Source organism: Enhydra lutris, unplaced genomic scaffold, assembly GCF_002288905.1.
Source record: "Enhydra lutris kenyoni isolate GAN:26980312 unplaced genomic scaffold, ASM228890v2 scaffoldscaffold82, whole genome shotgun sequence".
Lineage (NCBI taxonomy): Eukaryota > Metazoa > Chordata > Mammalia > Carnivora > Mustelidae > Enhydra > Enhydra lutris.
Genome location: NW_019154166.1, coordinates 3,506,963 through 3,531,353, shown reverse-complemented (window position 1 = coordinate 3,531,353; position 24,391 = coordinate 3,506,963). Strand labels below are relative to the sequence as shown.

Here is a 24,391-nt window from a genome sequence, read left to right as displayed (position 1 = left end):
AAGGGCAGATGAGGAGGAGGAGGAGCAGACTCCCTGCTGAGCAGGGAGCCCGATGTGGGACTCCATCCTGGGACCCTGGGACCATGACCTGAGCCAAAAGCAGACACTTCACCAACTGAGCCACCCGGCGTCCCTAAGCTTTTCTTTAAAAATGTTTCAGCAAAGGGCGCCTGGGTGGCTCAGTTGGTTAGGCGACTGCCTTTGGCTCAGGTCATGATCCCAGAGTCCCGGGATCGAGTCCCGCATCGGCATTCCAGCTCCATGGGGAGTCCGCTTCTCCCTCTGACCTTCTCCCCTCTCATGCTCTCTCTCACTCTCTTTCTCTCTAATAAATAAATTAAATCTTTAAAAAATAAAATAAATAAAAATGTTTCAGCAAAAAACCCAAATGATTGAAGCGAAGGGGGCAAAATGTGACTCGCTAAGGCTAGGTGACAGGGATGGGGGTATCCACCACTCTGTCCTCCCTGGGGCTCTGAGGTTTTTCTGCTATAAAAAGTGTAACAATTTGTTAAGTCACGTTAATTCCAAAATACAGCAATTTATAGGAACACTGAGAATTTGGGATTTTAGTTTAGATTGGGCCACATTTTCCATGGAAAACAGACTAGCAAACATTTCCTACGTGAACACAAGATTTCTTTGCTGACTTGAGAAAACATCGCTTTCTAAACCCTCAGCTGCCCCCATTTCAATGTCCCAAGTAAGTATCAAATGAGCCGGTCTATGAATGCGGCAACATCTTTCCTTAATACTTTTGGAGCGAACACATGGGATTTTATGGCACGTATTAGCATATGGGGCTGGATAATTTTTTGTTGGGGGTGCTGCCCTGTGCCTTTTGGGGTGATCTCTCCCCACTGGATGCCAGCAATACCACCCTCCCTCCAGTGGTGACAATCAAAAATGTCTTCCAGGGGCGCCTGGGTGGCTCAGTGGGTTAAGCCTCTGCCTTCGGCTCGGGTCATGATCTCAGGGTCCTGGGATCGAGCCCCACATCGGGCTTTCTGCTCAGCAGGGAGCCTGCTTCCCCCCTCCCCATCCCCCGTCTGCCTCTCTGCCTGCTTGTGATCTCTCTGTCAAATAAATAAAATCTTTAAAAAAAAATGTCTTCTAGGAATGTCCAAATGTCCCCGGGGTGGGGGGCAAATTTAGCCCCATCGCCAAGAAGCACAGAAATATGTGAGTACAATGAAATCATTTACTTAACAAGTTCTACAAGCCAGGCTTTTCACCAAAGCTGACCCTCCAGAATATACTTATCATTAATCATGCATCTGGTCCCACTGTTCACCAAGGTTGACCCTCCATGTGTAATCTCTTTGGCAATATATCTTCCCATTTCATATTTCAATATTCTCCTACAACATAATTATATGGAGAACCCATAACTGAGTAACACTACTGAAAGACATCTGGTTGTTTCCCTCTCTTGTTACTATAAACAATGCCACAAAAAGGAATCTTGTAGCTAAATCTTGGCACACATCACTATTTCCTTAGGCTAAGTTCCTAGAAATGAAAGTGTGGGGTCAAGATACCTTATGATATGTGATGTTAAATCACCCTTCATAGAAGCAGTACCAACCTGACCTCCCATCACCAGAGTGGGTGAGTGCCTGTTTCCCCAATGCTTTCAAAACAGGGAATTACTTTTTGTTTTATAAACGGTTGTCAATTTAGTAAGTTTTAAAATGGTATTATTGTTAATGCTGTTCCTTTATTAATAGGTAGGTATAATACTTAAGATGCTTATTGCCATGTGTATCAATTCTCCAAATTTCTAATTCATTCTCTCAACCCAATTTTGTAATAGTATCTCCCCCGCTTCTTGTTGAATTTTAAGAGCTCTTTATTTATTGAGGATATTAATCTTTGGTCATCCACGTCACATATTTTTCTCCGCTTTTAGTCTGTCTTTCTGTTGCTTATAGAAAGTTTTGACGGACTGAGGTTTTCACTTTTTTCAACTTAGGATCTTTCTCCTTATGATTTATGACTCCTGTATCATATTTAGAAAGCTTTCTTCACCCCAAGATTACATTGACACTGTATATTTTATTCTAGGACTTTTAAGGATTCATTAAAAATATAGAAATATTTACTCCACTGGGATTTATGTTGGCTTACAGCCTGTAGTAGAAATATCATTTATAATTATTTTAAAATAAATAGTCAGTTTTCCCAGCATCATTTACTGATTGAGTCATCCTTTCTTCACTGATTAGTAATCACAGCTTTACCATCTACTAAGTTCTTATATTTACATTTGAGTCTATTTCTGGACTTCTACTCAGCTTGTGGAATTTCTCTATCACACTAATTTAAATATCCTGGTTAAAATACTGTAAAAATCTGGTAGGCCAAGTTACCCTTCATTACTCTTCTTTTCAAAAAATTCCTGACTATGAATATTTATTTATTCTTCTAGCTGAACTTACAAATCCTGTCCTGTCCCATTACGATTTTGACAAGAATCATGTTAACCTACAGATTATTTTGGGGAGAATTGGCACTTTATGGTCTTGACTCCCACCCTCCCAGAATGTGGTAAGATCTTCCTTTTCTTCCCCAATTATTTTTCTGATCTTCCATAGAGTCCCTTCAAGAAGTTTTACCCTTTGTAAAAAAAAAAAAAAAAAAAACTACATTCTGCACTTTAAAGGTTATACTTATTTCTGTATATTTGATATTTCTGGTACTGTTCTCATTGGGCTTTCGTTTCTATTATACAAATGTTGTGTCTTCATTGATCACTTATGACAGGCCAAACATCCCCATAACATTTTCACTCACTAGGACACTTTTTATGCTGTTCTTATGGATACGTAAGAAAAGTTACTGCCCTTTGAATGTTAATTGTGTTAAGGTTAATCCTGGCCATGCTCCTATCCATTGTAATAGTTTTTGGGTGTTTCTCTACTGGCATGTTCTTAGGATACAAGTATCATCCTGCGTGTGAGAAAGGCCCCTGCCCTGCCCCCCGCCCCCAAGTAAGTATAATACTTCAGATGCTTATTGCCATCTGTATAAATTCTCCAAATTTCTAATTCATTCTCTCAACCCAATTTTATAATGGAATCTCCCCCTTCTTGTTGAATTGTAAGAGTTCTTTATTTATTGAGGATATTAATCTTTGGTTGTCCATGTCACAAATATTCTTCTATAAGCCAATTCATCTGCCTCATAGTGCTCAGGGCCGCCTTGTGACCAAAAAGACAGAGCTCTGCATGGCCCTTCATGCCCGGAACTTGTGGCCTCAGCCATGCCAGCCCCCCATGCTGATGGACCACATCCCCAACACACCCCCAAGAGCCACTGTAACAGACACTTGTAAAAACATAGAAGCTTTTAACCAGCTGCCCTTCTGCCTCTACCTTGGTTTTCAGTCCTGACAGATGCACTGGTTCGTCTTTTCTCTTGGTAGAATGCTACCACATGGTCCAAAAGATATATTTAAAAATCACCCTAAACTGACCAACCAGCATAGCTCCCTGGAGACAGAATGCACGGAGGTTAACTCCGAGGTCAGGAGACTTTGCCTGGGATCCCGGCTGCACTGTCTATGGGTCCTGTTGGATCTCTCCGTGACTCAGTCTCTCCTGGGCAACATGGGGGCTAATAACAGTGCCCACCTCATCTGGGCGGGGGGAATGGATGATTAACAGCTAACGACTGAGAAGAGTGCCTAGCACAGAGTAAGCATTCCGTGAATGTCATCTCCTTCCCCTTCTTTGCTGAGCTAGAATCTATTTATCTTTCATTGCGCGTCTGGTCCAACCTCTCCTGGGGGTCACACTTATCCGATGGTCATGACCGAAATAGCTGAACCTGGACGGGCTAATGTCCCATTTCATACCACCTTTGAAAACCAGGATTTCAGTCCATTAACAGACTCTGTTCTTATAAGTGGCATCGGCTGCCTACAAGGTCAGGGACCCCAGCTCCTGCCAGCAGCAACCCCTGCGTGGACCCACAGGTCCCTTTCTCCTACAGCAGGAGTATTGAAGGCTCAGGAAACCCAATGACCCCCCAAAAGGAGAAAGAGGATGCAGGCTGTGTGGCCAGACTTTTTTTACATAACGGGAGGGAACATTGATCCCTGCTGAACACCTGGAAGGCACAGAGGCTGTCTGAGCCACTCCTGTGTGGAGATGACGTGAGAAGGTGCTCGAAGATACCCACGGCCTCTAAATTCTCCAGGTGATCAAAGGGACAGGAGGGCAAACATGTCCCCCAATGCTGCTTGTGCCCCAGCCCCCTGTCCCCATGGCTCCTGCTCTCCACTCAGCTCTCCCCAAGCCAACCACATTCACATCTCTCTTGGACCCTTGACCTTAAGCATGTGACCTTTTTTAAGTACAGTAAAATACACCTAAAATTTACCATTTTTTACCCTTTTTCAATGAGGCAATTCAGTGGCATTAAGCATGTTCACAACATGACCCACCCCCCTGGTTTGGTTCCAGAACCTTCCTGCCACCTCCAAAAAGGAGAGCCCGTATCCATCACACATCACTTGCCACTCCTCCCACCTCCTAGTCCCTGGCAACCACTAATCTTACTTCTGGTGTCCAGATTTGCTCATTCTGGGCACTTCATATAAATGGAATCATGCACTACACGGCTTCTCTCACTCTGCAAACCTCGTGTGTATGGGTACCTCATTCCTTTTTGTGACCAAACGCTAGTGCCCCGTACAGACATGCCATACCGCATTTACCCATTTGTGCAGCGATGGACATCTGGGGTGTCTCCACCTCTCAGCTATCATGAAGGCAAGCACTTGACCTTTAACTGACTTCCGGTTTTCAACTCCCTGCTAAGTTAGGGGTCTAACAGCAGCTGCTGGGAAGGCTGTGACGAGGACCCCCCAGCAGTCCCTTCAGCTGCCCCGCCCCCACCCCAGGCAGCACCACCTGTTCCCTCCCAAGGTCCTCTCAAGAGACCTCCAGCAAGCTGACCCTCCCCACCTGTCCTCATGCCCTTAAGTCTCGCCTCCCCTCGTGAGCAGGTGAGCGGGCAGGAGAGCTCAGCTCGGCTCGACTCACCTCCTTCACTGCCCCACGTGCGCATGTCCCCATCGCTTCCTCACCAGAAGACAGGCGAGCACCAGACAGTAAGATGCGTTGAGCGAGAGACCTCATTCCCGTAACTTTTACTACAGTCTCTTGCTATAACTGTTCTATTTTATTACAAGTTACTGTTCATCTCTCACTGTGCCTGATACATTAAGCCCTGCACAGGTAGGCACGTATGAGCAAAAACATAGTATACACAGGGTTCCGTATTATCCACGGTTTCAAGCATCCACTGGGGGTCTTGGAACGTATCCCGAGTGGATAATGGGCTGGGGGTTCGGGGGACACACAACTGTCTCAGGAAACCAGACCAGGCAGAACTCAGGCCCCAGGACTCCAGATTTAGCCAGTGCTTTTTCCTCCCCACTGTCCCGGCCCCCCAGCAACCTGGCCTGTGTTATCAGTACCCAACCTATTCCTTCTCTTGCAAAACGAAAGCCAAAAATGACAGAGCGCCAAGCTAATCCAGGCTGCACGTGTATATAGACCGATCTTCCATGAAAAAGATGGCAGGGCTGAGAGACTACCAAAGGGGACATGTGTAAGGTCACCCCCAGCCCGGCACCCATGCCTGGGAGCACTGGTGGGTGAGGTCCTTCCTACAGCTGGTGGGCTCCCCGGGGTTCTCTCCAGACCCCCCCGGAAGGCTGGCTGACCAGGCCCATGCCTCACCTCGGAGCAGGTGGCAGGAGGCGCCTCGCAGGGCCCCAGCTTGGGGGCAGGGAGGACACTGGCCACAGGTGGAGTGTTTACACCAGGGAACGCGGCAGACACTATAAACCAGGCCTGCCCCTGCCAGCCGTCAACCATTTCCCCGGACGCTTCCACCCACGGAGAGCTCTGTAAGGGACTGTGGACAAAGCCTGTCACTGCCCGAGGCCTCACACCAGTGGAGAACCAACCCCAGATCGCGCCCAGCTCCAAACCACGCTCCTTCCGCTGAACCAAACAAACGTGAAGACTGACAATCGCCTCGGAGCTGACGGAGGGCCGGCGAAGTCAGGTGGCTTTCTTTTAGGCCTGGGAGGTGGAGGTTTCTGCGACCATAAGCAGATGGGTATGGGGTGGGTGGTCCCGATCCCCTTCCTACCCGTTTCTGGTCCCCACCCCCCACCCAGGGCCCCCAGACCTCCCCAGCCGGGGCCCCCAGACCTCCCACGGGCAAGGCGTTCCTCACCTCCCTGTCCCCAGAGAGGGTCCCAGCCAGCTCCGTGAGCAGGTGGACAGCGTTCGCTGAGTGAGCTGGCCCTTCCAGGAGAATGGGTTCAGGCCGAGGTTATGTCCATCAGCTTTCAGGACAAATTCTCCGTTTATTAATTCTCCTCCATTACGCAGGCAAAAGTAAACAAGCTTTTTTCAGGCAGCCTGGCACGGAGGGCTTCCCTATTCAAACATTGCAAGAATCGACAGGCTTGGAAGTATGAGCTCCCAGCCCCGCTTCCCAGGGGGCCCCCTGGCCTCCTGCCCAGGACGCCCCGGCCTGCCGAGACAGGCGAGTCGGGCTCTGTGTGGCGGTGGCCGGCTCCAGAGTCCGGTGCTCCGGGCCTGGGAGTAGCCTCGGCTCCCCGGAGGGAGCACCACAGACTTCCGGGCACCTGGAAGCACCCCGGAGAAGGTCAGAAAGGCTCGGGCCACAGCCACGGACACCGGGACAAGCATCACACCTGCCCACGTCCCCACTCCACAGGAGGTTGCAAGTGTTTCTAAGTAGTTAGTTGTGCGGGAGATTTTTCCCCGCCCAGCCGAGATGGCTGCCCGTTTTCAAGTCAAGTTGCAGAAGCAGGGAGAGAGAGAGAGAGACAGACAGACAGACAGACAGGCCAGGACCCATCTTGGCCTTGGTCCAGCTGCGCACACCGCCCTGAGGAGGACCGTACCCAGGTGAGTCCTCCCGTGACCCATGTCACAAGGAGGAAGCTGGCATCCGCTGGAGGGAAATGTCTTCCAGCTTCCAAACTGCCCCTCCCCCACCGCCCCAGTTCCTCTGAATTATGTCTTTACAGAAAGAGCCCCCTCGTCCCGCCTCCCAGGTACTGGGGGAACCTACTTCTCTACAAGGCCTTGCCACCGCTGTTTCTCCTGGAAGGGTCCCCCGCAGCTCAACCAAAGGGGACTCCAGATTGCCCAACAACCCAAGACCCGGATCTCGGTGGTTTTCTACGGTGTGGCCTCAGGGACTCTGTCCCTTCCTAGCTGCGGGCTGTTGACCTCATGGCAGGCCTGGCCTGCTCTCCACCGGGCAGCCCCATTCAGCCAGGCCCTGAGCCCTCTTTGTACCCAGAGCCTGGGCTGCAGAACCCCTCCTGTACCAAGGGCCTGGGGATGCCCAGGGGCCCTTTCTCCCAGCAGTAATTCTAAATGCTCAAATAACACACACCGGAGTACAAAGGAAATGAATCACACTAAACTCTATACCTATCCGAGTATTTTCCCCAAAACCCAGCTCTACGATACAGTTACGTAATACAGACGCTTCTTTATTAATGATTATAAATCAGGATCCAGCAGCGGGCCCTGTGACTTCCGTCATTCTGAAGCAAAGCGCCAGCAAACACACGCAGATTTTCACGATCTCTGCACCGACTCGTGTGTGGGGTGAAATTTGCTGTGACTTCCGTGGGCTGCCCCCCGCCCCCACCCTGCGGGGGCTGGCGACCCACGGAAAGATGCTGATTTCGGGCAGAAGTGAGGGGCGGTGAGGGTGCGATGCTCTTCCTGTCCCGGTTCCCTGCACCCCCACCCCGAATCCTGTTCATGGACCCCTGTGCTCAAGATGCCTTTTTTATCCCCTCCCCACCTCCTGCCTTCTCGGCAGCCCCAGAAAGGAGTACACGCCCCAGCTTGGACGGTAAGGGGGACACAGGCACCTTGCTGCCCTCGGGGGATGAGTGGGAGGGGTGCAGCTCTGAGGGTCTCATGCCGGGGCGAGAAGGAAGCCCCCTCCCTTTTATTCCTAGAGGGGGCATCACTGGGAAAATGCCCTGTGGCTCCTCCTCCTCGATCCGGCCTGGGGGGCACCACATGCACCCAGCAGCGCCCCAACAGTGGCTCTCGGGAGTCCTGTAGCTCTGATTCCCCCCACCCTGCCGTCCGCACTGGCAAAGAGGGACACACTTACCTTCCGGCTCCTCCACGCTGCTGGCGGCCGTGGTCGGTGGTGCCACAGGGATCTCTGTGAGGTTCGGGGTGGGAGGAAGAGACAATGAGGGAAGGAGACGTTATTTTTGACCTTAGAAGAGGATGAGCAGGACACAGACTCCTCCCCGGGCCCTCCTCCCTTCCCCACTCCTCAGCTCCAGAGGGGGAGGGTAGGGGAGGTGGAGGAAGCCGGCAGGGGGGCCCGGAACATGGCTTTGCCTCTCCTCTGAGTACTGTACCTCCAAGTGGCAAGGACAGGAGTGGGGAGCAGGCGGGGCGGCCCCACAGCGTGGAGGGCTGACCTCCCACACGACATGGCTGTTTCTTTCTGACTTCCCCGGTGGGCAGGGAGGCCTTCCATGGCAGGGGTGGCATGCGAGAGGCCTGGGAGGCACCTCACGCGTGCAGAGGGGTCTGCACCCCTGGCCCAGGTTCCCACAGGCTCACGCTGTTCTCAGTGGCCCGAAGACTAAGGACAACCCGAGGGCCTGCGAGAAGCATGTGCTTTACTGGGGTCATTCCCTTTCCACCTAGAAAGCCAATTCTTTCCTACCAGCCCCTGACTCCGCCCCATGCTCAGGAAAGGTGAAGAGGTCCTGCCAGTCTCTGGAAAAGTCCCCAAGGGGAAGGACTTGCCTCCTCCGGGGCCAGACCACAAGAACAGGGGGGTGCCAGGGGTCTCCATGAATTCCCCAGACTCTGGCCACCAGCTGACTGTCTGGGAAAGACCTCCCTCAACCTCCAGACAGATCAGCCAGGTCCTGAGGCTTGGTGGGTGGAGACAACTGCTGGCTGGGACCTGGGGGGCATGCCTGAGACCCAGCCCTCCATTCGGGGGCGCCACTCCTGCCCGTCTCCCAGAGCTGTGACCCGACAGGCAGGAGCCCCGCCCCCCCCCTCCTGTTCCCTGGTAACACAGCGTGAGCGCCCGTAGCTGGAGCTCCCAGAAACCCCAGGGCGGACAGCCAGATCTACACCTGGCCTCTGCCAGAGCAGGTCACAGACTGAGAAATCCGGCTTCCCCAGGTCTCTGTCCCCGACTGTGGGCCACCGGCTCCACGTCAAAGTCCTCTTCCTACCCCCCGGAGGCTCTGAAGTGGAGGTACCAGCCACTTCTGAGCTCCGTTTGTTTTTCTTATGTTTTCACAACCCCTGGGGGCAGTGCTGGGTTTCCTCCCGGCTTTCTAGAAATGTCCACTTTGCAGCTTTTTGCATAGAGGGAAGAGAAGGGTTTCTGCAGACTGTGAGACTCTGATGCATAGAGGCAGTCGGGAAAACCGTGTCAAGGGGCTTGTGCCGGAGGGATGCGGAGCTCGATTTCCCAAGGGGCTGGGATTTGGGTTATCCGCCGCAACTGGACCCCTGTGACCGCCGTGGGCCAGCAGACTCTCCTAGGAAGAGCCAGCTGGGGAACGTGGCCAGCTCCGTGGGCCACAGGCCTCTGTTGTAGCCACTCAGCTTCGCTAGGGCTCCACGCAGCCACAGACAGCGCGTATGCAGCGGGCATGCCTGCGTCCCCGTGTAAATTTACAGACACGCCACTTCTCATCGCACGCATCCCACATGTCATAAAATATTCGCCTTCTGACTTTGGTTTCGATCGTTAAAGAATTATTAAAAGAAAACACTGAGCCCCACGAAAACAGGTGGTGGGTCAAATCCTTGGGCTGGCCAACCCCTGTTCTAGAGATGACAACCTCAACCCTCGGGTCTGCCTACTTTGCTGGGATCTGCTCCCTTTTCTGCTCGCCTTCTGGGTTAGGTCAGCCTTGCACAAGGAATGAGGAAGACCAAGGCCAGGGGCCGGCTCCCAGCCAGGCTTGCCTTCCAACCGAGACTAAGTGTCCGCTCATAACACCTGGGAGAGTCCTACCGGTTATAAAACATGAAGTCTGTTCCGAGCCAGGGCCCCTGAGTGGTCCTTGCCATCTTGCCCATCCTCTGCTCTCATTCCAGCAACTAGGGGGCTAGCAGCTGGTCCAAGGGGCCCCCAGGACTATAAGGGGAGTCACCGTCCGTCATAAGGGCCGTGGGGGCCCAGGCATGGGAGCCTGTAGCATCAGCCCCTTCTGCTCCCAATCTGCCAGGGCCTGGGGATCCTGGAATTCCTGCCACAGCCGCCATGGCGAGCCCTGGCTCAAGGCCACCCCAGGTCCAGGGCTTGCTTCCCCCTGGAAGCGGGCGATTCAGTCTTTATCAGGACGGAGAAGAGCAGGCCGCCTCGCTGAGCTCCCAGCTTGGGGAGTCTCACACGGGGTCCCCCGTGGAAAAGCCTTCAAGCAGCTGCATATCAGCAGGGTTCAGGGAAGGCGATCTACCCCCCGCCCCCCGCCCGCCGGCCCACAAACCCGGAGCCCAGCCAGAGCCTGGAGCCCGGAGGAGGAGGGGGCACGTACTTATGCAGGGGGCGATGGGAGAGCGGCTCTGCTGGTAGCCCTTGGCACAGCGGTTGCATGTGATGCCGGTCACGCCGTCCTTGCAGGGACACTGGCCCGTCGTCTGATTGCAGGTCTTGCCAGCCGCGCCCACGGGGTGGCAATCGCAGGCTGTGGAGGACACACGACAGGAAGGTCAGAGGGCGGTGGGGGGTGGCCGCCCCCCACCCCGCGGCACTGCATGGACCCCCACACTGGGAAGGCAGGCCCGGTCAAGCGCGCACGTGCGCACACACACACACACACATTCCAGAACATACTCAGATCTCCGGCCACCTGCTCCCCTGGAAATGGGGAACAGAAGTCAAAATGGACCGTCGTGAAAGGCTGCATTGGCAGGTGGGAAATGGAGCAGGGGAGCCCCTCCAAAGCCCCGAGGGGAAGAGAGGAAAGCAGACACTGAAGGATGTTTCCAGGAAGGCACAGCCCACAGGCTCATCACCAGCAGAAGAGTCTGAATCCCTACAGGGTAAGTCTGCGTCTCCTCACTCCTCTGCACCCAGGCCTCCTTCCCAGGCTCCCAGGTGTGAACCGCATACAGATTGGGGGTGTGCCAGGCCCGAGGGGGTGGGCAGGGAGGTGGGACTCTCCAGGCTACCGCACCTGCTCTGATCTGCAGCCAGGAGGCCCGAGGTGCCAGCCACAAACCCCAGGACCAGGCCACGGCCACCACCCAGTTCAAGACCCCGATTAGATGTGCAGAGTGGCCAGGGGAAGGGCCCTCCCGGGACTTCACAGAAAGGGGGCGGCCGCGCTGGGAGGTGGAGGTCAGGGGCTGCTCATCACAGCGCGGGCCCTATACCCCTTGTCCTGCTCTGGAACAGGCTGGAAGGCTGGGGTGAGCCCCTTCTAGGAGGAGGAAGAGAGAGTGTCTGCACAAGCACGCAGCAAGAAGGCCGCGCCCCTGCCCCAGGAAGCCGGAACTGTGAGAAGTAAAATGCTCGTTGTTGAAACCACTCCATCTGTGGGGTTTTGTTTCAGGAGCCCAAGCAACCAAGGCGCCCACCAAGCCCGGGCAGCTCGGGCAAGAGGAGCTGTGCCCACACGGACAGGGCGACCGCGTTCCCGGCCCACTCCCACTTCCCGGAATCCAGGCGTGCGCTCAGGGGGCGGGGGGCGAGGCAGACATGCAGCCTCTCCCTCTGCTGCCCACCCCCTTTCCCAGGGAAGCCTGGGTGTGGGGTGCGGAGACGGGAGGGTGTTGGGGGAGAGTCGTCTGCAGGAAGCTGCTAAGTGTTTCTGCTCCGAATGGGGCAAAACCCTCCAACACAAGAAGTGCGAGCACAGCGTCCAGCCAGCACTGCTTGGTGAGCGCAAGACTGCTGGTGAGAACTTGCCTCCCTCTGCCCCCGAAGCCAGCCCGGGGTTCCCAAGTGGCCGAAGAGGAGAAGTCGGAAGCGGGAGGCAGAAAGGAGAGGAACGTGAGGTTTTGTCAAACTTGAGTCTGGACGGAGACTGAGGATGCTGCTGGGAGGAGGGCATGTCCGGAGAAGCCCTCTGACCTTCCCCTGTGCCCGGAAACCCCGCTCCTGCAGTGGGAAGGGGGATTGGGCCCGGGGCAGCGTCTCTAAGGCGGCCACGTGAAAGCAAAGGGCCACAGCATGGGACCCCGCTGTCCCAAGCCCAGTGGGGGCCACGGGGCGCCGGGCGGATGTGCACTCCCGAGGCCCATGCCAGATGACCTCCCGTGGCCTGCTTTGCAAGCCTGCTGGTAACGCTCTGACTGGTGCCAAGACCTCCTCCCCTCCGCGCTGACGGAATACAGCTGTGTGCCAGTAACTTCTGGGTCCTTGCACTTGGCTGCGAGCGAGGACATCACCGAAGGATGCTCGGGCTCCGAGGGGTGAGAGCCAAGTCTCCCAGTGGCACAGGTCACCTTTCCCGAAGCAAGAGCCATGCAGAGCAGAATCTCAGGGGGCTGCTGAGGGTGGCATCGTCCTAGCCTGTGGCCCCTCGTAGCTGGTGACCTGTGAGTTGCCAGGGCTGGCGAGACGCGGGGCGGGGTTGGTGGGGGGTGGGGGGACGGGCGCCAGCTGACATCGGCTGCGGACGAGGGCCATCCTCAGCAATGGCGGGAAGCTGACACATCCTCTGGGCCCATCCTTTGATTAAAGAAGGGGGTGCTTTGCTGCTGGGTTTCCCATCTTTCTCCCCAGATTTCGCAGAGACTGTGAGCTCCTGTCCCCTTCGGCTGGTCTGACGGAGGCGGCAAGCCAGGCTGGTTGGGCTTCCATGAAAACTCACCGTTCCGGGAAGAGAAGCTATCGGGGTGCTAAAGGGGGGACGGGGGGCCTCAGAAGGTTACTCAGGTCACCTCCGGGCACAACGCCATCGCCCGGATACCTGGGAACATGTGAGGGCATCCACATGCTCTCACACATCGTCGCCTCGGGTCCCCGCCCTCCTATGGGGTCTGCCCGACCACGGAGGACGAGACCGCGGGCTGCCCCGGAGAGCCCCAGCGGAGGGGAGGCGGTAAGGACCTGCTCTCTCAGGGCATCACGGAGACCCTCACCCTCTCCAGACAGCCCCCTCTGCACTTCTTGGTCCAGAAGGAGACATCCCCACTTGCCGGGCTTGCCGGGCTTTCTGTTTCCCCGGCACCAAATGTAATCCCAGCAGACTCGCGATGCGCTCATTCTCCATTCCAAGCAACAGAGCCACAAAAGCAAGGACCTTCCTCCCAAAGCCCACACACAGGGAAAGCCCAAGTGATGTCCTCTGTGTGAAGAAGGGTGAGCTTCAAGGTCTGGGGACAAGAGGCAGGTGACCATGCCCCACCGTGGGTTCCTCTGCAGCCTGGGGTGAGAAGAGCAGCTGGCCAAGGGAGTCTGAGCCCACCAGTTACAAAGGAGGCCCCAGGCCCCTGCTCTTAGGGAGAGAAAGCCAAAGGGATTCCGCTGTATTTGCTCAGCCTGGAAATACACCCAGACACACACAGATTCTTCCCAACTTACGTTCACATGGACATGCCTAGACCCACACAGATACAAACACAGACTCCTATTCCCTTTCTGCACAGGCTCACCTGGGACCCCAGTGGGCAGGGCAGTGGAGGGGCGGGGCCCAGCAGGGGGGTGGGGGGATGTGGATGAGGAGGGAGTGCAGGTCTTCCCCACCCCCCATCCCCCCATCCCCCCCAGGGCAAGGGGTCTGGTGAGAGGCCAAGGAGAGAGCCTCCCTAATCCTTCTGAGAACGGGGTCTGGGGCAGAGCGCCTCCCGCCATGGGAAGGCCAGCTGGTGACTCCTATTTCCCTGGAAGCGAGCCACTCTTCTGGAGGAGGTCAATCCCTTCTGCGGCAGGTCACCCCGTGTGCATAGGGCAGGCAGCACCTGGTCATGGGAACCGATCTACCCGAGGGTTTTTCCATAAAGAGGAAGGTGAGAGCGGACGGAAGCCCAGGGCCCTGAGAAGACGGCCGGGTTAGGTTTCTCACGCATGTAAGGGGCTGGAGTGCCTCCCAGTGTGGAGGGAAGCCCGGGCCATCTCTGCTCTAGGCCATCAGTCAGGGACAGCCAGCTCAGGGCACACAGACGGTTTCTGGGAGAGGCGTCAGCACACCCGGGTCCGGGCCCGTCCTGCCAGGACCGCTGTGTGACTCTGGGTTAGTGCCTCGTTCTCTCTGGACCACAGATGGCTCTGCCACCTTAACAGTCCAATGCTTGGTGTCTATGGTTTCAAGGCCTCTGAGAGCACCCCCATCCCCTCCTCGCCCCACACTGCTGGAGGTAACTGCAGTCCTGGCTTAAGGGACACGCTGCCTGGTGCACCAGGCCTTCTGTCCACACCCAGAGCCCTGGCAAAGCTGACTGCAAAGGCAGACAGTCCTGATCCCAGGTTGCTTGTCCCTGAGCACTGCCTCTCCCAGCTTCTCCCGATGCCCCCTGTCCTGGGTCCCGAAAGGCTCACGGCCTCCATCAGGAGAGGATGCATGTCTGAGGCGGGCCTTATCCACTGCAGCCCACACAGATTTCCTGTACCCTATCAGGAGATCTGGCTGCTTTTCCTGCACACCTGGCTCCAGGGCGCCCCACCCCAGAGGTCAGGCAGGACCCTCCAGGGGACATCCCTGCAGAGGAGACGGGAGCTGGCTTGGCACCCAGACCCCCTGGGAGCTCCACCAGGATGGAGGGGGGTACTTAGAACAATCACAACACTGACTCCGACTTCAGAGGTCATCACAGCTCACACATGTACACATCTTGTGCTAAGCCTGGACCCAGCATCTTCTTCCCTAGGCCGACCGCTGGCGTTGTGAAAAGGAAGACGATCAGCCTGGGGGTCCTGATCACGCTGTTAGTGAACGTGGCTGCTCCCCAGAGCTGACCAGGCCGCCTGAGGGGTGTTGGGTGAGGGGGGAACGTTCTTCTCTGCTCTGGTAAGACTGGTCTGTGTGCCTGGCTGCCATCCACAATGAAGGTAAAGGTAGTCAGGACCCTTGGTGTGGGCCAGGCTGAGCTCCAGCTGCTGTGGGAGGTCAGGTAGGGAGGAGGGAAGAGGGGAGGAGGAAGGAGGAGGGAAGAGGGGAGGGTAGGATAAAGGAAGGAGGAGGAGGAGGAGGAGGAGGAGGAAAGAGGAGGAAGGGGAAGAAGGGGAGGAGGGATGAAGAGTGAGAAGAGAGCAGGATGAGGGGGAGAGGTGAGGAGGGGGGAGGAGGAGGAGGGAGATAGAGGGAGGAAGGGAGGACTGTCAGGAGGAGGAGGAGGGCTGGAGCATGCTCAGTGAAGGTGAGGGTAATGCACAGAGACAGAAGGGTCAGTGTCCTCAAAGAAAACCAGGCTCAGATCCGAAGGGTTCCCATGTCTTTCGTATGTGTGTTGGGCCTCTTAGGGGAAGCCCCGGGAGACCCCCTCACCTAGAGGTGGTGTTGGGGGAGGACGAAGAGGACATATGTTGGGCACTAAGCGGTGTCCAAGAACATGCTTTTTCTCCAATTCCCCAAATGGGGTGAGGAGGACTGGCCACCAAGAAAAGAAACATGGAAGCTGACCAAGGCTGCTGGGGTGCTCCAGAATGGAGAGGACCTGAGGCAAGGTGGCAGACCAGTGGGGTTGGGCTCGGGGACCCAGGCAGGAGGAGGAGCGAAGGGGGATTGATCTGAGTGGGACTGGTCACCAAGTGAGCTCAGAGCTGTGAGTAACATGAGATGGCAAGCAAGAGGGCCAAAGACAGACTGTCAGAGAGCCCCGTGGAAAACTTCTCACCATCACCATCATCATTTCACTCGCATGGAGCAACAGCACTTTTATGGCTATACCGTCTTACAGGTTTTATCACATGTGTAGATTCCTGGAACCACCACACCAATCAGGATATAAAATATTCAAACTCTCCCAGGAAGTCCCTCATGTTCGTCTGCGGCCAGCACCCACACCCCAGTTCCTGGGGACCATGGATCTGTTCTGTCCCTCTAGCTTCCGCTTCTCAGAACATCATATTCTGGGACTGTCCAGTATGTACGACGTATGGATACACCATATGGAATCTCTGGGCCTGGCCTCCTTTACTCAGCCAAACGCATCTTGAGATGTGTCCCAGCTGCTGTGTCAATCAACTGCTCATTCATTTTCATGGCCCAGTAGTGCTCCATGGTACACAGACTGCAAACTTTTACAGGAGATCTATGTTTAATTTTATAAGAAACTGCAAAACTGTCTTCCAAAGTGGCTTTGCCGTTTTGAATTCCCACCAGCTGTGTATGAGAGTTCCAGTCATTACATATCCTCGCTGATGCCTGGAATTGGCAGTACTATGTATTTTTGACATTCTAATAGGTGTACAATTGTATCTCGTGGTTTTAATCTGTATTTCTCTGATGACTAATAACGGTTTATGTATTAAATTGCCACCTGTGCTTCTTTGGTAAGTACCTGTTCAAGTATGTCGCCCATTTCTAACTGAGAGGTCTGTTTTCTTACTGATGAATTTTGAGAGTTCTTCACGTATTGTGAATCATGGCCTTTGTCCAGTTGTGATGTGGGAACATTTTCTCCCATCCATGTCACCTCCTATAGAAGGAACATCTTAAAAAGTAAGCCAGATCCAGCACTCTAGTCTCTCCTCTCCTGACTGTACCCCCCTACCATGGCTTTCAATGCTGTTGGAATTGGGTCCTCCTCCCGTCCACACTCCCGGGAACTGCCCCCCAACCACCTCAGCTCCCTTTCCTGCTTCCGGACGCTGGTACTGCACACTCCTCAGCTTCCTCTTGCTTTTCATATCACAGGTCTCGCCTCAAATGTTCTGTCCTGAGAGAGGTTGTCCCCGGCCACCTGGCAGAGGGGCTCCGCCCCCCACCATGTCACGCTCTCTTACCACCCTGTGTATTTCCTCCACATGACTCACCACAATCTATACAATCTTCTACTTACTTTTTGTCCTTTCTTCACCATCGACCTCCCTCCAGAAAGTGAGCTCCAAGGGATCGTGTTTGCCTTGCTCAGCACTGGAACCACCCCTCTGCTGATTGCAGCAGGTGCTCAATAATTGTGCAGTCAGTGCACAAACTCAGGCCAAATTCCCTCCCTGGAGGGAAGATGTGGGGCAGCACAAAAGGTAATCCCCTCACATCCTATATCGTCAGCAACCTCCATGCGCAACACTCCCCACTCCTAAATTCTGCACACTCACGAGGGAGTAAGGATAATTTATGTCCGCAAATTATGCACAAACTGCCCCTCAGCACTCTGTCTGTGTCCACCTCCTCTGTGGCTATGCTTTCCTTTCTCCCAGCAGTTGCTAACAAGGCACAAAAGAATGAATGTTTCAAGTTGCACTACCTTGCTTCTCCCCTGCCCCACTTGGATCAAGGTGCAGACAGCAGGAAGTGGAAGGGGAGGGGAGCCCCGTAATCCCAAGCTGGGTTATTTGACCTTCCATGATCTAATTAACCATAGCCTTCCTGCACCTGATCTACAGCTGAGGCAGAAGGCATGGGTCCTACAGATGGTTCCCAGAGAGAGACGGAGATGGGGAGAGACAACGTGCCTGTGCGTGTGTGTGTGTGTGTGTGTGTGTGTGTGTGTGTGCATATGTGTGTGTGTGTATGTGTGTCCACGCACACAGGCTTTGGGCAGGTGATGGGGGCTGGATGGCAGCTCAGTGAGGAGGCACCAGAGCACCTGGGTCCCTATGTAGCAGGGCAGTGGGGACCAGCATGGACCTTGCATCCTGCTCCCGACCCCATGCCAGCCAGGAACCCCCAGAAAGTGCCCTTCGCAGTAGCACTTTCACATGTACATTTACACGCACACAGCCCATCCCACCTCTCCCCTCAGCATTTCCACAAGCAGCTGCTGGGCACTCAATGCTGCTGTGCACCCCATGTGTCATTTTTGCTCCCAAAGCACGTCCATCCCTGATGGTGAGTGTGCAACAGCATTACAGCAGACACTGGGGCAGAGCCCTTCCAGTGGGCAGGGCCGGTTCTCCCATGCACCATGGCTCACTGAAGGCACTAAGGCAATCAGACAGTCTCTGCTCTGTGTGCAAGCTGGCCAACGCAGGCGGCTCTGGTTAGTGGATCTTCTCCTGCTTGGACAAAGGATCCTAACCGCTACCAGGCATGGGGTGTGTGCACCATGTGCCTGGGACGTCTTCTGCACCATCTCATGTACTGGACGCCCCTGAGTAAAATGCGCTCTGTTAACTGAGGCAGCTCAGAGATCCAAGGGCTTTTCTGATCAAGAGTAGGGCCCCTGGGGCGCCTGGGTGGCTCAGTGGGTTAAAGCCTCTGCCTTCAGCTCAGGTCATGATCTCAGGGTCCTGGGATCGAGCCCCACATCGGGCTCTCTGCTCTGCGAGGAGCCTGCTTCCCTGCCTCTCTGCCTAATTGTGATCTCTCTCTGTCAAATAAATAAAAAATCTTTAAAAAAAAAAAAAAGAGTAGGGCCCCGTGGGCCCCCCACGAATGTCCGAGCAGAAACAGGAGGAGAGTGGGTGACCCGTGGCAGGGTGGCAGGGGCAACTGGCCGGGGTGCCAGGGAAATGGGACACAGAGCTGAGCTGAAAGACCCCGTTGTAGGAGCAGGGCACTCGTGCGGATCACGGGAGCAGGGACGCCCCCAGAGCAACATCACCTGCACTCCATTTCCCGGTTCTGTCCGCTCTTCCAAGCTCCAGGGTCACAAATTCCACCAACGCAGGACACTGTCCTGCTGTTATTGGGGACCCGTAAAATTCTGAAGATTTGAAAAGAGCACGCAGGCCGTGGAATGTGGAAGCTGGCCGGGACTCAGAGGCCATAAATCTGAACACGATTTCACAGATGAGGATACTGAGGTCTAGGGAGGTCATGTGATTTGCCGGATGCTCCACAGGCTTTGAACCTGGAGCCAAATCCGGAGATCGGGGGTTCTGACCCCCACGGTCCCCAGGAACAGGGGAAGGATGCGCCACCAGAGACCACAGTTGGAGTCGGCTCTTGCATGGGGGAATTGCCTCTCCTTCTGATTTTCCCTCGCCCCTGAGTGCTGGGCCGTCTCAGCCCCCTGACAGAGCCCACTCCTCAGGTCATGGGCTCTGTCCTCTAATCTGGGAGCTGCTGTGGCCACTGAGCTCCTTCCTCCCTAAGAGGACCATGCTTTTCCCTGTGCTCCCAACAGGGTCACAGACCAGAAATAAATGTCACACGGGACCCACAGAACAAAGGGCATTCCTGAGGTTTTTAGGTTTTTGTGGGCTGCCTGGCATCACCTGAGAGTCAGGAAGGAGTCCCAGCTTCCTAGCTGTGATGTCATTAACCCCTCAAATGAGACAGAGACAAACCATGGAACAAAACTGAGGGTTGCTGGAGGGGAGGGGAGTGGGGAGATGGGGTAGCAGGGTGATAGGCGTTAAGGAGGGCACATGATGGGATGAGCACCGGGTGTGTTTTTTTTTTTAAGGTTTTATTTATCTATTTGACAGAGAGAAAGAGAGTGAGCACAAGCAGGGGGAGCGCCAAGTAGAGACAGAAGGAGAAGCAGGCTCCCCGTGGAGCAGGGAGCTAGATGCGGGGCTCCATCCCAGGACCCTGGGATCATGACCTGAGCCGAAGGCAGATGCTTAACCGACTGAGCCCCCCATAAAACCCATAAAACACTGGGGTTTACACGCAACTGACATATTACTAAACTCTGCATCTGAAACTAATGATATACTATATGTTGACTAATTGAATTTAAATTTTAAAAAACGTTAGAATTAAAAGGGACTTTGAAAATAAAAAAATATAATAAACCCTCAAATGATCCAATCTGGTTTGCACACATTGTCATGCGCGTGCAAGCGTGCGCACACACATACACACACACCCCATCTAGCTGCGATAACCATCCAATCCCGTGCCTCCCTCCGGACACTAAATCATCAGGATACACCAGCTAAGCTCCCAGCCTTGCCTGGCAAAATTTAATTTTTTAAAAAAATGTTAAACAATCCCATCCCACTCGATTTTCATCAAGAGAGCCTTAAAAAAACATTTAAATTCATTGATAATAAATCCCGCCCCTCCCCCGCGAGCATCACCCGCACAGCTCCCGGGTCTCACTCCTTATTCCCCAGTGCTCAGGTCTCATCTGGACTCATTCATTAAGACGGGATCTCTGGGGGGGGTGTCAGATTTTCAAATCTCTGGGCAATTCCAAAGTGCAACCAAGGGCGACAAGTTAGACTATACCAAGGATGCCCTTTAGTGAAGGTCGAGAATCAAGGCTGAGAAAGACATAGGGAGACCCACACAGTGGTCGGGGGGCCGAGGGGGCGGGCCCAGGTGCCCAGTTCCTCCCCGAGCTCTGGCAGAGCTGCCATTAAAAATGGGGGGTGGCTGGGAGTCTCAGGTGTGCACTGGCCAAGACGGCGAGGACCGGTGCATGCCTGGGCCCCGCGACCGCCCAAGGACCCGGACACTTTCGTGGCAATCTGCATTTCAGCCTTGAAGGGTGGAGGCCGGCAAGGCAGGGCAACCTGTGAAGGAAACTGCCCAGAGAGATGGGACGCAGGCCCTTTGTGCGGGGGCATTTGCGAGATGCAGTGGTTCATTTCTTAACTCTCATTGCGATTCGGTTCACGGGAGACTCCCGGAATGTCTTTATCCATCACAGATGGTTTGGGAAGATGATAAATTAATATCGTTCAAATAGAGACACGGCTGGAACGGTCCAACAGCAGTGTCTTCTTTGCCGGCTCTAAAGAGAAAAGAGCCCCTGAGTCCATAAAGAAGACAAATGGTAAACAAAACCGCCTATCTTTTGACAGATTCCAGGATGAGTATCCTTCACAAACCATTCTGCAGAGAAAAGGGAGAGATTCATCTCCTCTGACTTTGTATGGGACAACAGACCGCGCCATAATGAGGCCTTCCCAGTGGTGTGAAATTACGCTGAATAGCGGCGGACTGCAGCCGCCTGTGTCCCCGGGCATGTTTATTATGGCCCTTTGTATGCACCAGCCTGGCCAGCCCCGGTTTGGTTCTAAACCAGAGGAGGGGAGAAAGAACCCAACGAATCTGTTGCTATGAAACTTCCCCAATGGGGGGACCGCCCAGTAACGTTTGGAATCTGATGCCCTTGCTCCAAGCTGCTCTTGTCTGGGTCCACCCCTGCTCTAAAGTGAGCGAGGTCGGGAGCCCAGCCAATCGCCAGCAGGGCCTGGGTGGCCTCAGCCCCCTGCCTGGGGCTCCTCCCGGGCCCTGGGAAGTCAAGGGTAAAGAGGGCCCCAGTGGCCATTCCCAAGCAGCCTCAGGTCAACGGCCTCTGCCAGTTGTCCCAGTTCCCCAGTGAAATGTCCCCGCGACAGAGCAAGCAAGTACACAACCGGAGGCTACAGTGGGGCTCCCCGAGGTCAGCCCCAGGAGGCCGGGGCCGCATGCCACCGGGGCCAAATGCTTCCAGCAAAGGAGCCGTTTCCTCAAACCAACCCACCCTGGGAAGACAAGACACTGGACAGGACAGACAAATGGACAGACGGATGGACTCCGTGAGGGTAGGGTGGGGACGGCGACTGCCATCTGAAGACCTCAAGGGTACACAGCCCTCTCTGCTGGGGTCTGACCTCCCGCAGCTGGTCTCCCCCCGACGACGCCCCCAGATGTAGGGTCTCCATTGGGTGGGGAATGTCTCATGGGGAACAGGGGATTCAGAGTTCCCACTGGTCCTGAGGGGCTGACACCAGACAAAAGAGAGCAAAGGGGAAAGATCTAGAACTTTCCACACCGAAGAACCGGCAGGACCTTTCAGGTCACAGTCTTCCTGTTCACTAATCAGAGAATAGATCGTTTGGGTAGTGTCTTTCCTTGCCCATCAGATGGCAGGATCCTCGAAGCACTGCCTTTCCCCGCCAGGCAGGAGGTACCGTGGAGTCCCGCCCCCCCGCCTGCCACATTTCCCTGGCAAGACACGCAGGCATCCTTCTGCATAGAATCTGCCCTCATACTTCTCTCTTCCCTCAGCCTCTTCACTCAAGGTCCCACTACGGCTGAGGGCAGCTGCTGTCCAAGGCTCCGAGGGACCACAGAGCCACCGAGGCCAGCCACAGCGTTTGAAATAAGAAGACAGGACCACACCCTCGTCTGCCTGTGCCTGTCCCGCCTGGGAACCAGCAGAGTGGCAGAGCCCCAGAGGACAACCTGCAGGTTCCTAGGACCTGGTGGCCTCCCGACATCTCAGCCTGAGCCAGGAGAGGCCGCAGGTGGCTCTCCCGCCTCCCTGCATGCAACAGAGGAGAGGGACGGGAGGTGAATGGTGAGATGACCGAGGCCCGCTCCCTCCTGCCTCTCCAGGGGACAGGTCTTTCCTGCTCTGAGGGCGCATGACCGCTGCCCTTCCGCGCACAGCTGAGACCCCCCAACCACGGGCATAGGGCTGCCCACCTGAGTGGCCCCTGCTGATTAAAATTCCCCTGCCAAATCCCCAAGAAATCTATGTGCGACCGTTGTTTACAAGTCCTTTGATTTCTTCTGTAAAGGGAAGACGACAGGCAAAGAAGGGCCTGGACACCTTCCAAGTTTGGTCTCTGAAAACCCAAAGCCCATTCTCTCTCCCCGGTCATGCTCCTGCTCGTGCCTTCCGGCCACCGGAGGCATTTCTGAGTCCCTTCACTTCCAGCCACCTTCTCGGTGGGTCCCTGCTCCAAGTCGCCCCAGGGGAGTCACACCTTGATTCGCTGGTTTGGGATGTGGAAATAGCCGGGCCACCTTTAGGGGTAAATTTCTCTTGACAACCACCAGAGGCAGCCTTAGGTCCACAGATCTGGGAGGACAGCTCGCTTGTGTCCTGGGAGCCACCCACGATTCATCCCTGCTCCTGTGGAACCGAAGGGGCTCCTCCTGGAGGAGACAGGCTGGGAACCTGTTTCGTTTTGGCGGAAAGAATTCTCCACCAGCGGGGCCGGCTTCGTGGGCCCCGGTTGGTGGCGGCTCTGCTTGCTGCCATTTTAAAAACCTCTTAGCAATTCCTCTAAAAGAAGCCCCGTGTTGTCATTCTGCGCTGGGCCGAGCCATGGAGCCGGTGGTCCGCACGCTTGTCTGACATCTGGCAGATTTCCGGATAAGACGGGTTTCTGGAAAGCAGCTGCTCCTCTGAGCCTGACCCTGATGTGGCTTGGGTCTTGCTCATGTCAGGGTCTACACGGGTCTGTCTCAGGACCCCGATCATGCCAGATGGTGGCCCCAAGAGCCCTCGGAGAGAAATCTCTTCTTGGGAACCCAGGCTCACGGCAAAGCCCCGGCTCTAGGGCCTTAAGTTTTAGACGGGGGCAGCCCCGGTTCCTGGAATTCTGAAAAGCAAATGTGGCCTGGGGGGACCCCCAGGACTCCCCCCACCCCCAACAATAACACTGAGTTCCTGGCATTTCACAGCTCCGAGTTATCTGACCATTGCTTCATTTTTGTTGGGGGTTGGGGGGGGTAGAGAAAACACAACAGCAGAAAGGGAGAACATTCGGTCTCCGGTCTCCCTTTAATTTTTTTTGTCCTCAGAAGGAAAGCTGTTTGCAGGTGGATTAAATGTTCCCCTGCCCCCGAAGCTGCCGACCTCGCCGCGACCGTGACCGTGCGTGTCTGTGTGAGTGCCGGGAGGCCCGGGGAGGGGCCGGGGCGCACACACATCCAAAGAAATACGTCTGCGTGGTTCGGGTAAAAGAGGGCCCTTTGTGCGGCCGGTAAGCCCGGTGAACATGACCCCCGCCCCCTGGTATGCAGCACACCTGCGCCTGGAGGAGCAGCCGGGCGGGGGCGGGGGCCCTGCACCCTCGCGGGGCTCACACCTTCTCCTTTCTTCTCCTTGGGGCCACGTCTCCACCGCCCCTTTGTTCCGGCTTACACCCCCAAATACCAGGGAGGCCGTGCGTGCGCGCGTGCGTACATGCGAGCGAGCGAGTGACGCGGACCCGGTCGAGGCCGGTGTGCATGGGGACAAGGGAGGACAGAGGAGAGGACAGGAGGACCAGTTCCCGAGGCCCCGCCCCTGCCTACCTTTGCAGGCCTTGCGGTGGGTGATGGGCTTGCCCATGTCGCGGTAGTAGCCCTCCTTGCAGTAGTGGCAGTGGCGGCCGGCCGTGTTGTGACGGCAGTTCAGGCAGACGCCCCCGCTCTTGCGTCCCGACAGCTTGTAGAGCTCCATGTTGAAGCGGCAGCGCCGGGCGTGTAGGTTACAGTTACAGGCTGCGGAGGCAGGAGACGCGTCAGGGCGGGGCAAGGGAGGGACTGTCCCCGGCCTCCCCCCCGCTCCGCTGCTGGGCCGCAGGAGGGACTGTCCCC

At 55.4% G+C, this 24,391-nt stretch overlaps 1 protein-coding gene across 1 annotated transcript in view; it reads right to left on the bottom strand.

Annotated features, from left to right (window-relative positions):
- Positions 1 to 24,391, bottom strand: part of LOC111161110 (netrin 1) — a 156,647-nt gene that overhangs the window by 34,264 nt on the left and 97,992 nt on the right. Inside the window, exons 2-4 of the mRNA XM_022524596.1 lie at positions 24,107 to 24,295; positions 10,616 to 10,765; positions 8,200 to 8,253 (exon numbers count right to left, since the gene is read on the bottom strand). Coding sequence (XP_022380304.1) covers positions 8,200 to 8,253; positions 10,616 to 10,765; positions 24,107 to 24,295 — 393 coding nt within the window. The remainder of the gene's footprint in view (positions 1 to 8,199; positions 8,254 to 10,615; positions 10,766 to 24,106; positions 24,296 to 24,391) is intronic.